The sequence below is a fragment of the Diabrotica undecimpunctata genome, chromosome 8 (assembly GCF_040954645.1).
Source record: "Diabrotica undecimpunctata isolate CICGRU chromosome 8, icDiaUnde3, whole genome shotgun sequence".
Classification (NCBI taxonomy): domain Eukaryota; kingdom Metazoa; phylum Arthropoda; class Insecta; order Coleoptera; family Chrysomelidae; genus Diabrotica; species Diabrotica undecimpunctata.
In genome coordinates, this window is record NC_092810.1 from 112,490,998 (window position 1) to 112,504,410 (window position 13,413).

The following is a 13,413-nucleotide window of genomic DNA, read 5'->3' on the forward strand; positions in this document are numbered from 1 at the left end:
ATTATAATAAAATGATTAGGTAAGTACTTACAATATTATATCCTCGTAGGACGAAGGATCTCACAGGTACTTTCCGAATGGCAAAACAACAACAGCAACAAAAAACAAATTCACTAGAACTATATTAGTTATTATTTAAAATAAATCTGTTTATGCTGATTAAACACGCGTGTCTACGTCCCACATTTTATCTTCTTCTTTCTGTGCATGTTTAATGCATGACTGCCAGTTGAAAGTCGTTATATTTTGTATGGTTTACTCTGCATGTGTTAGAAGTAGAGAGAGTATCTATGAGAGAAGAGAGCATTTGGCTACAACCATAAGAAAAAAAGAAAGGGAAAGATCAGTGGAAAGATGGCAGGAAGAGTGAACACAAAAGATGTTGCCCAGTGGACCAAGACGCTGATTCCGAGCCTAAGGGACTGGGTGGGCTGTAGTCACCGGTGACTGGATTACTTCCTGACGCAAAAGCTCACAAGACACGGTTGTTTTAGGGCCTATCTTTATAGGTTCGGAAACACAGATAGAGACAAATGCCTATACTGCGAATACTCGGACATTGTTATTCACACAATACTGGAGAGTAATAGATGGACAATGGAGAGAAACCGAATGCATAGAGAAATAGTTATGAACCCTGTGACTGTAAGAGTGATGATCGCGAAGATGACGAGAAGTAAGAAGGAATGGAATAATGTACACAAATACATCTGTGCAGTAATTAAGAAGAAAGAATAAGAAGAGAAGCAGCTGCCGGACCAACGACAGAGATAAGATCTAGATAAGAGAAGGGAGTGCTTCGAAAGTGTCGTCAGTTTACAGCGGGCATCCCACTTTCGGAATATGGTACGTGCGACAGTCCACTGACACAAGTAGGAGAGGATGGTTTTAGTTGGTAGGCAGGATAACAGGAAGATATCCGTTTACAGGACCTTCTTTTAGGGGAAAATGGGCTCAGATATGCTCCTCTTCTTCTTGATGTGCTTCCGTTACTAATGTTGGCGATCATCATGGCAATCTTTATCTTATCTGCAGCAACCAGATTCTGAGGTTCTTTAACCAAGATGTTCTTCTTCTTCCTGGATCTCGTTTTCCAAATATTTTTCCTTGCAGGATGGCTTGAAGGAGAGTATATCTGGATTCATTTCGCATAATATGTCCGAAGAACTGTAACTTTCGAGATTTGATGGTGGTCAGTACTTCTCGATTCTTATTCATTCTTCTGAGGACCTCCTCATTTGTGACTCGGTCAGTCCACGAGATCTTAAGCATTCTCCGATATAGCCACATCTCAAATGCTTCCAGTTTTCTGCACATATCTTCGTTCAAGGTCCACGATTCAATACCATAAAAAAGGACAGAGAAGACGTAGCATCGCAGCATTCTTACTTTTGTATCAAGAGAGAGGTTGTGACACCATCCGATTGAAAGTGGATCTAGCTTTTCCGATGCGTGCTCTAATCTCCTGGTTGTTGGTCCATTCTTAATTTATTATGGTGCCGAGTTAGTTGTAGTGCGTCACTCTTTCTACAGGGGATTGGTTGACGTAGAGTTGACCTTCTGTTATTCTTTTCTTGCTAATTATCATAAGCTTTGTCTTCTTAACGTTTATATTGAGTCCATATTGTTGACTGTAATACGTGATTTTGTTCATAAGAACTTGTAGGTCTTCTAAGTTGTCCGCAAATACTATGGTGTCATCTGCATATCTGATGTTTAGCCGGCAACCATTTAGTAGAATACCTTTTTCAGTTTCGTGCAAAGCTTCGATAAATATTCTTTCAGAGTACAGATTGAAGATTAGAGGAGATAAAATACAGCCTTGCCTCACTCCACGCATGATTTTCACATAGTCAGTGTGTTCACCTTCAACTCTGAGATTTGCTGTCTGATTCCAGTAGAGACCTCTAATTATTTTCAGATCTTGGTTGTTAATTCATGTTTCTTTTAGTATTTGCATCATCTTGGCGTGCTGTACTCGATCAAATGCTTTCTCGTAATCAACCAGACATGCGTATACGTCGCAGTTGACGTCTCTGCATCTCTGGAATAAGACTTGTACTGAGAACAAAGCCTCTCTAGTACCAACAGCATTTATGAAGCCGAACTGGTTGGGGGAAATTTGACTTTCATACAGCTTGTAGATTCTCTTATGAATTATCTTTAGGAACAATTTTAGGAGATGACTCATGAGGCTTATAGTACGGTAATCTTTGCATTTTTAGGCTCCTGGTTTTTTTTGGAAGTGCAATAAACTCAGATTTTAGCCATTCTGTTGGTATTTCTCCAGAGTTGTATATGTTGTTAAATATCTTTGCGATTATTGCTATTGATTCGTTGTCCATTAGTTTGAGTAGTTCTGCTTGTATATTATCAGGGCCTGCCGCTTTGCCATCCTTTTACTGTGTAATTGCGGAGTAAACTTCTTGCTGTAATATTCTTGGTCCATTATTTACCTCTTCTCCTAGCTCAAAGGTATTATCTCTTTGGTCTTCAAATAGTTTTTCGAGATATTCTTTCCGTGTTCTTATTTTACTCTGTTTGTCCAAGATGATGTTTCCGTCAGAATCAGTTATATTTCCTTTCTGCCTTCGTCTTAGTCCCCCTGTGAGTTCTTTAACTTTCCTATGTACATTGTGACTATCGTACTTTGACTGCAGAGTCTCAATTTCTTCGCATCTTTCCCTGGCTTCTTTTTCTTTCGCTTCTCTGATTTTCGTTCTTATTAATATATTTATGGTTTTATATTTGTCTAGGTCATTTTTGGCTTCTCTTCTCTCGTTCATTAGTTTCAGGATCTCATCTGTCATCCATGATTTTTTCTTCATTAATCTATTTGTCTTTAAGTGTTTATCCTTTACATTTTGCACTATTTCTGTAATATGTTTGATCGTTTGTTCTTCGTTCGATTCGTCTCTAATTGCTGTCACTTGCTCGTTTAACGTGACTTGGACTCTCATCCTCGTATCAAGGTCTTTCAGCATACGAAGGTCGTATGATTGTGCTTTCCTTTTCTGCACTGTTTTGAGTTTTACTTGAAATACTCATACCAGTGGAACGTGGTATGTCTCTAAGTCTGCTCCAGGATAAGTCTTGACAGATGTAAAGCTGTTTCGGAATCTTTTATTTACTAAAATGTAGTCTATTTAATTCCTAATAATTCTCCCGGGTCTGCCTTGAGGGGATTTGCACGTATACAGCTTGCGAGGTGGTAATTGGAAGAATGTGTTGGTGACAACTAGTTCTGAGTCTTTTGCGAATTTTCCTAAGAGGTCTCCTCTCTCGTTTCTGATTCCAAGTCCAAGTCCATACTCCTCTACCCTGAATCTAACACACGCCAGCCATCCCTAGAGAGGCATCAACCTGATATGGTTTTAAGAAAATTTCAACTCTTAGTAGAAAAAAAATTGTAAGTAAAACAAATGTAAAGTTAATAACTTTTATTATTAAGGTATTTAATAGAGTTGATCACACAATTAATTTTAAAAGTACATTAAAATTTGTAGAAAAAACTATTAACTAAATAGCTAAATATGCATAAAAACTTTTTTATCATGAGCAATATTTCACATAAAACTATACGGCCACTCGTAAAAATTACCGTTCTTGTACATATTATCAACGTGTTTTATAAATATACACATAAAAGATATTTACATCTATTTACTCAACTAAACAGGAAAAATTGGGATACCAACCAATCTTGCGTAAGTTCAACCCTATTACTAATACCTTTAAAAATAAATTTAAAGTAAACTATTACAAAAATAAATATACAAATATTTTACAGGTTTATGATATAAAGGCAGAAAAGAAATTAAACAGATAGATTGCATTTGATGTGAGGACATAACAATAAAATAAACGTTTAACGGCCAACAATTTATATTGGTATATTTCCTTCTTGCGCAATATAAGAAAACATTAATCTTGATCATAAAGAAGAGGAAGTGATTTACGAGACATATTACGAGGTTCTAATTAATCATTAATTTCTTATGATGATACAAGAGAATGAGTAAATAAAATTTTTAAGTACGAAGATTTTTTAATTTGCTATAGTTTTCAAGATTCTTGAATTTACATTTTATGGTAAATTAAGATTGTTTTTTTATAAGATGGTTGTTAATCGCATTACAAATAGTTTCCTCGCTAAACTAGATAAAGAAGTTTGTACATAATTTATTTAATTGTTTTATTAAAGCTGTTAAAAGCGTGATGAAAATTTTTTTTAGTTACATTATGTAAAAAGGCTATAAACTTTACAGTTAATAAATACAAATTCGTTACATTTGATTATTTACAACACACACAAAAGCTCACAATATAGACGGTAACACTTATATATATTCAATCGGAGAATCCACCAATTTCTTTTTAAGGCAATGAAGACTAGTAGAAGAAACACTAAACTTGGTATAAAGCATTAGTAAACTTTGGATTCCAAGTATAAATAACAAATATTATTGAGTAGAAGTAAATATAAGTTAAATATAAGATACAAGTTACACTATTTGAAGCGAAAGCACTGTTTGGCCTTCTGGTTAAGTTCACAAAACCTTCATCTATTTTGGCATGTAACTGTTCATCATTTGCATCATTTTTACAAGCATATTTAGATGGTTATGTTTTTATATTTTCCTAAAATAATAAATTTGTACTTTTTACTGGTCAGGTAAATTTCTGGTAATTTTTCAATGTTTTTCGCAGACAATTCCTCTCCTGTATACAATGTTCTACATAAAACTCACATAAATAGCGGTATTGAAGAACTATTTAATTATTTGTCCATTATATAACAGAAACCATTACATTTGGATGCTAGTTTGATAAAATAATTTATAATTTAACGATGTAACGAATCAAAGTTTTTATTATTTGGTGTTTATTTCCAATAGTGAAATAATTCTGGGTAGTGAACTGTGAACAAAAAACTCTACTACGTATTCAGATGGCAGAACAGCAATGTCAAACCTGTCCAAAATGTGGAGAAACGAGGATATAACAAAAATTACTAACAATACTGTCCTTGTTTATCTCAATATTCTTATGATGTATTTGAGATATAAAATAGAACAGGGCTTCCTAAACTGTTCGTCGCGACGGCCTGGTGATGTAGATCTTTCTCATGCTCTTTATGGCAAAGTATTGGCAGCTGAAAGAATGTTTCCTAATAAACTAAAACGGCATTTGAAAGCCACTAGCAGTAATTTGCAAGCTAAACCGAGAGACTTCTTTGCAAAAAAATTGTTTTTTGCATTTTTTAAGAAGTGAAATATCAGTCCACCGCTTTGGTTTAGAGTGCGTCAGCTCTTACCAAAGCATGGCTCAGTTGGTTTCGTACGGTACAAAGGATTGTGAGGATCTGTTGTTTTACAGAAAAATATGTGAAAGTGCTGTAGCTACTAATTTATTTGAGATTTTAATTCATATATCATCGAAAATGATATTAACTGGAAAACTGCGTGAAGTGTTTACGAAAGGTGATCGATCTATGCCTGGACAGTATGGATGAAAACAAGCTCTCATTAAAACCAAGGCTACAAGTTGCTCTTAGGGAAGAGAAAATTTGAAGATAAAATAGTTGACTGTTTCTCTACTTTACAAGAAAAATCGATAAAAATCCTTGATCCCTTATTAAAAATATTGTTTAATTGCTAATAAAGCGCTTGCTATCATTAATCTGGAGCAATATGACTTGGTTAGAAGCCCTTTTCAGTCTCCTTAACCTTCGACACTTTCAACAGAGGCAGCAGAACAACTAATAGAATTGTCCTGTGATTCGTGCATAAAGCGTCAATACGATAAGGACAAGAATATGAATACGCTAATTGTCTAGAGAATAAAGGAGAGAAAAGGTGTGTCACTAAGGTCTCACTTTATTAAAATGAGTAAATACGCACTACTCAGAAAAGAAAAAATAGAAAACAAGCGTCAAAAGAGTAATAATATCTCTGGAAGTGCATCATTATTTGTTGTCATCTATTTTTTCTATATGTTGACTCTATCCTTGTTTCTGGCTTTTTATTTCATGTCTTGTATCGCCCATCTAGTTTTAATCTTCTCGCTTTTTATTTAAACTCTTAGTGTTGTGATTTTAGAGTTTATTTGAGACATTCATTTTTGTTTTTTCCATTAACTTAACAAGCTAATCGCTACCTTTTTATGTAGTGAATTTTGTAGTAGTCAACAATACTTGCTCCTGTGAGTGCAATTTACACGTTTCAAGAAGTAAAAACAGTAACCTGAGTTAGTCTAAAATAATTTTTTCGTACAAATAATCAACTTTTTTTATTTAAATTTTATAATTTTGTAGTTTTTGCCCAGATCTACTTTTATGTTTTGATGACGTCACTTAATTCAATATCTAAATTTTCTAGAAAACGAAATGTTATAAATTTAAATAAAAATTTGGAATGATCGACAATTATAAATATATTAAACAATCTCACATTAAATATACATTCTTGTTTGCAGGTATCTCTTGCATTATCATTTTCCATTTTGATTCACTACTTTTTATTAAAATCTTGAAAACTATAACAATCTTAAGGAAAAAGACAAAATTTACAAACGAAGTCCACGATTCGTGGATGACACATAGTTCAACAATTCATCGGAGTCTTCGCAAACAAAAGGCTTCTCATGGTAGCAAGCTACATCGTGCCATGCGATACCATCGTTGTAAACGTTGTTCAAGATGGACAAACAAGATTCTGATGTTCTGTTGATATCGAATTCAGCATTGTCTGGTTGACGTTGTTTCTTGTGTCCGGTTTGGGACCATGGGTTATAACTCCAGCCGTTGGGAGTTCTGTTGGTGGGTTGGATCTTTTCTCTGTTGTTGGACCAGAACCATCCGAAGATGTTCTTAGGTTCGAGATCAGGACGGTTTTCGCATCCTTTGAAGTCGCATAATCGACCGGCAGTCCAGATGTAGGGAACATCATCTGAAATAAAGAAAATCCAGTATGAGATCGTTTGATAAGAATATAAAAAGTTTTCTAAAAACATACTACACTACGATGATACAAAGTTGATGTTGGCATCTAAGAAAAAATAATATTCATTTTTAAATTATTAAGTCTACCTTAACATATTTTATTTGATAACATTTAGTTTTCGTCGTCTAATGCAAAAATTATGTTTCTTTATTTTGGGATGTACGTGGTTAAACAGAAAATCACAACCCAAATGTCAATCTGATGTGCTTGAGTGGTAGCTAGAACTACCCAGTACACCCTTGTAGAAACTAGCTAATTGCTATCACATCCGGAAGAAACCGGCCCAGAAGCTATAGCCGGCAGCCTAGTCACTGGACTCAGGTGCAACATGATAACCTGTTCGCCTTAACAACATCTATTATGAATGCTATAAACAATGTAGAAACTGAACGGTTTAACGGACAACGACTAAAACTACGGAATTCGAGATTACGGTTAAAATTATGAACTTCAGAATATCAGAACCATGCTGCAGGCAGACAAAATTCAAAGTATGGCACATACATTATAGAAGTACCAAGTTCTTCAGAAAATCATATTAAGAGATCATTGATACATCACTAAAAAAGAATATAGTCTGTAGTATAACGGAGCTGAAAGACAAGGAAACTATGAAGTGGGTTTTCAAGTGAATGATAAATGCCGCAGGTCGATAATACGTTTTACTCCAGTCGATAAAAGAATATGTAAAATACAGCTAAAAGGTACATTTCAATAATTAACGTTCGTGCTCCAACGAAAGCAGCAGAAGAACTAGGAAGATGAAGTTACTTTGATAAGCATAATTTACATGATATTACCAGAAATAACAGTATAGATTGGCACAATTGGCAATGGCAAATCAACTCAGAGTAGTAGCAAGTAGATATTTCTCCCACAAGCATATTCATAAGGATACATACACGTACAATACCTGATACCAATAAATTTAATCAATTAGAATAAATGATTTAATCAAATATATTTTTAGACTAATATCTAAAATATGGACCACCTCAATAACAGATAAAATACAAAACAAAGAATAGCAATGGTAAGAAAGTAGAATGGCGCCAAACAAAGAAAATGAAAAGAAAAAACACGATAGAAATCAGAAAAAGAAGAATGAGAACCAGATAAAAGGGTGAACAAAATAGCATCGAAGATGAATGAAACACTAAGAAATACAAGGTAAAGAAACGAATAATGATTTAACCAAAAATGCCATCATGCAATAGATAACAAAAATACAGTTACGAAAGAAAACACGGTTTGCAAAGATATTCTCGATTAAATAGGAGAGCATATAAAGAAAAGAGAAGACATGCGATGACACTATGCAGAAAGAAAAATAGTGAAATGTTAAAAAGAAAAATACAAGAAATAAAAGACTATAACGACAGAAGAGAAACAAGCAAATTTTAAAAAGAAACCAAATGACAAATGCAAGGATGCATTCCGAGAACAACAAAAAACGGGGCAATCATCAATGAGAAATTAGATATTCTGAAAAGGTGGAAAAGTTAATTTTAAGAGCTTCTAAGCCCATAAAAACAACAAGAACAAGAAGACAAGGTAATGCACTACAAAGCAGAACATCTAGTTGAAGAACCAACATTAGAAGAAACTATGTACTTATGTCAAAAATTGTCTAAAGAATAAAAAAGCACCCAGCATAGACAGAACAACTTCAGAACAACTAATAAAGAATAATAGACATGCCTAATATAAGCCCTAATATAAGCGTATCTATAAATAATTCTATCACATATGGATACTACAAGTCATTGCAGAGGACTGGAAATTGGGAATCATACTTGTAGATACAAGAAGGAAGACAAAATGTTCACTATCAGAAATTAAACACCGTAGGCTTTAGCCATTTTCAGAGGAAATATTAGATGAACACCAATATGGTTTCAGACCAAGAAGATCAACTATAGACCAAATACATTAATATAGAACCAAATATGTAAGAGATACATATGAAACATGTTTGGAGTATAACATACTGACTTATAACCTGTATATCGATTTCAAAAAGGCGTTCTATAGAGTTGATAATGAAAAAAGTGGATAGTTAAACTTATATAAATAACCTTGAATGGATCCAAGGTAGTGATGCGAATAAATGGAGATCTGGTAAAGGCATAATTTCAGAACTCATAGAAAATTATATGTTACCGGCTGTATAAATAAAATACCTCTCAAATATTAGCCTTCTTAAATGATATTCCCATAATTAGTCGCAAAACACTATAGATCTGAAACGAGAATCCGTTAAATTTGGCCTGAATATTAACTATAGATAACAAAATATATGAAATTTACTATTTTTGTTGGGAATAAGCCATAATTTTACTTTAAAATTAAGTTTATTTTACGTTTCGATTTTCACTTCGGAAAACGTTCTCAAAATCCAAACATTAATAAATTAAACAATTTTTTTTGTTGCTTGGTAAAAAATCCTTCATTAGCATGTTGAATAACAAGTATGATCTTTGTTGTTTTTATTTTTGGTAAGTACTGTTGTATTCTGTTACCATATTTATGTGAATTGAATCTACAATGTAGGTGCTGACTTCTTTGACTAATATAAACTCCTTGATAGCCTTTACATGGAATTTCATAGACTATGTGTTTTTTTCGATAGGAGCGTTTTACTCTTAAGTTTATTTAAGTTTGCTAAATTATTCGTTAATAAGGTTTTATCCTTGATGTGGCTATTTGTAGGATTATATTTGACAAATATTTAAATTGTTCAGATAAACCTTTTATGTATTGCAAAGTTAAATAGTTGCTTGAATTAGGTTTATTATTTGCTGAATTGTTAATTTTATTGTACTGTCTCTAAATTCTAGATTTAACGATTTTGTGAATAAGACGGTGAGGATAATTATTGTTTAGAGGCTAAGAATGAGATAGGCTGCTTCCAGAAGACTTTCATCTATACTGAAGGATAAAAATATATCCCTGACTTAAAAAAAATGTTCAACTCTCGTGTCCTTCCCGTTTTTTCACAGGGGATCGGACCTGGTCATTTACTAAACCAAACATGGAGAATATAAGAAAAACTTAGAGAGTAGTGGAAAGAATAATGCTGGGCTGGGTATTACTCTACTAAAGGTAGCTGGATTTGCAATTTCGAAAGGAACGATTTTCTATATCGCCTTATTTTCCATTCTTTAACTAAAGACGCACTTCTAAAGAACCATGGTTCCAACAGTAGCTATATCAATAATCTCATTAAACTAAAAATAATCAAGTTAAAAATAATTTCACAATCTAAGGGAATCTGCAATACAGTAAAACATCTCTAATGAGTAAAAACAATCAATCTTCTTTGCATTCGTGAGAATTAATTTTTTTAGCGTTTGTAATTAAAATTATTAAGACATATTTTTATTCTTGTTGTACAAAAATAAAACAATAGGCGTAAAAATTTCACCACCAAACATATTAACTGATTTATGCGATTCTTCAAAGATCCATTTCATTTTGTTGAGATATTTATGGCTTTGAGAATTGCATAAGGATGGGAAACATAGTTTTAGTTATTAGATATTGTGGTTATCAAGATTTTTCCTTTTACAATATTTATAGAAAGTAAAATATATTTGAATATGTTATTTCCTGTGGTTTGTGTTTGTAGAAAGTTACTTTTAAATTAAAATATATTGTTACGACAGTTTCATGAGATTTATTCAATATAGAAAGAGACCCTTGAGGAAAAACAAGAAGTATTAAAAAACGTTGAATAACAAGTGTGATCTTGTTGTTTTACATTTTTGGTAAGAGCTGTTATATTCTGTTTATCATATTTATGTGAATTTAATCTACAATGTAGGTGCTGACTTGTTTGACCAATATAAATTCTTGAAAGCCTTTATATGGAATTTCATAGATTATGTGTTTTTTCCATAGGAGAGTTTTAATTTTAAGTTTGCTTAAATATTTATTAGTAGGGTTATATCCTTGATGTGCTATTTTTATATTATGTTTGGAAAATATATATTTAAATTGTCCAGTTAAACCTTTATAGACAAATCTAGAATGTTCGAGATGTAATCAAAAAATCCCGAAATATATAATAATGTCTGGAACGTCAGAAAATGTATATAAACACAGGCAGCTGACAGTTTAAGCAACAGTAGTACTTATTTTTGAATTTAATAGTTGCCATTGACACCAACTGAGTTGCTGAAGCTAATAGATGAAGATAAAATAGTAGTACAGCTTTTTAATGCAATATATAATACTGGCGTGACAAAGTATTAATTTGTAAAATTAAAACAATAATATTCTTCTGATTTATGCGTTTTATTCATTTTGTAAAGAATATTTTTGTCGGTACTTTATACATTAGCTGCTAATTATCATAATCTTTTCTTAGAATGGTTTTCACACAATAATGAAAGGCAACAACACCGTAATCTTTTTCCAGGGTATGCGTAAACATCAACCCCTCCTTTCAAATAAAATGGCCTGGTATATTTACGAAAGTTTTTATTTATTTAGTAATTAAGTCTTTATTTGGCTCCAAATGTTTATTACCTGTGAATAAATATCTTTCTACAAAAGTTTTCTTGCATTTCATTATTTTGTGCAAATCCTTCAGGTAGATCGCACCCTCAAGGTAGACCACATGCTATATTAACACCTTTTTTTTAAATCTAGACAATTTAAATTTAACTTTAATAAAAAATTAAAAAAGAATATTAGAAATATATGAGTAAATATGAATAGTACATTCAAGAACAGTGGTGGCCCAACGGACCCGAGTTGCCCGGTTACGTAAGTAAAATGTGTTGCCCGGATAAGGGTTAAGTAGGATGAGAGCTGATATTTTAACTTTTTTCTTTTTCATGTCTGTTTCTTACATGATTATTAATGCATCTTTCCACTGTACCCTACGCTCGTTGTCCCAGGCATGTTTGCATATCTGGGATTTGTCTCTGTCTCTGTTCTTGATATATGTTTCATGCTCGTTTATCCTGATATTTAGTGGTCTTGCGGTTTCTTCCATCTAGAAATTGTTCCAATCACACGATATTTTATAGATGCAGTTTTTTGATCTTTCTTGTGTATAGTTGGATTTGGTTTTGGACGGAATAGATCGCAGTGTGTTGGTTGTTTCGAATGTTGTTATGATGTCGTACTCGTTTCCTACCCTTTTCAATTTTTTTGATAAGCTCTATGGTATTGTTGTCATCTTTAAATCCCTTCTTATGAAATGTTTCTGGATTGCTTATGGTGTTTTGTTGTTTCCTTTCTTCAACCTTGTAGAATTTCTTGTTTATAAATAACAAGGGGTAGTCATTTTTAGTGAAAACCTTCGTTAGCAGGTTCTTTCTTCCTGAAATACATTTTCATTCGAACAGGTGCTCTGGGCTCTATCATATAATGATTCGATAATTCCTATTTTGATGTTTACCTTGTGATTTTAGTGGTAATTTAAATATTTATTGGTGTGGGTTGGTTTTCTGTAGACTTTGGTTGTATATCCTGTGATTGCTACCTTTGTGATTAGTACATCCAGAAAAGAAAGTGAATTATTGTTTTCTTCCTTCATGAATATATCTACTAATAATGGAGATCAGGATAAGCCCATGGTTAATTGTAAATTTTGCTTATAGAAATCATTATCTAGTTGGAAAAAGTGTTATCTGTGCAATATGTTAGAAGCTCCATGACAGCTGATACATTCAATTTGGATTTTGTTGTCAGTGTATCATCCCTCTCTACTTTTCCTCTTATTATTTTTCGAGTTTTCTCCAATAGTACATGGGTGAAAAGACTTCTGATATCAAAACTGGTTAGCATATTTTTGGAATTGTAATATATTTCTGCTAGTTTTTGCAAGAATTGCTGTGAGTTTTTGATAAAAGATATTGTGTTGTATGCTAGAGGCTGCATTATGTCTAGGAGGAACTTTGAACTGCTGCAATAAGAACCTGTGCTGCTGCAAATTAAACAAATGCAAAGGTTTCAGAACTTTTTGATATTTTTATCCAAAAATACTTTATATAACTCTGTCATGTTTTGCTATCTATTTTACAGTAATCAGTCTAATAAGTAAGTATTTTTTTTGCACTACACAAAGACCTATCTATATGAATCACATTTGCGAGAACTTGCGATTATAATGAGGGCATTGTTAATATTCAAAGTTTGTTGGCAATAAATGGAAATATGCTTAGCGTTATATGTTTAAAATGCAGCGAGAAATAAAATACTTGTGACATCTAAAACATCTATCTAATTCCACTTCAAATTTTTTAAGTATTGAATAATATTTTTGCTCAAAATCAATAATTTCTTACTATGTCGTATTTCATCATTTGCTAGATTTTATATTATCTGTCTGTAAAATCTGGGTCACTAAAGCCCAAGGCGAAATCCAACAAATCACAATTGATCGAGGCTTTAA

General features: G+C 32.7%; 1 protein-coding gene across 2 annotated transcripts in view; it reads right to left on the reverse strand.

The window, feature by feature from the left end:
* Positions 1-3,425: 3,425 nt before the first annotated feature.
* slf (C-type lectin domain-containing protein slf) overlaps positions 3,426-13,413 on the reverse strand; it is an 83,375-nt gene continuing 73,387 nt past the window's right edge. For both annotated transcript variants that reach the window (XM_072540765.1, XM_072540764.1), the window contains exon 4: positions 3,426-6,950. In XM_072540765.1, the coding sequence (XP_072396866.1) occupies positions 6,568-6,950 (383 nt within the window). In that variant the 3' untranslated portion in view covers positions 3,426-6,567. The remainder of the gene's footprint in view (positions 6,951-13,413) is intronic.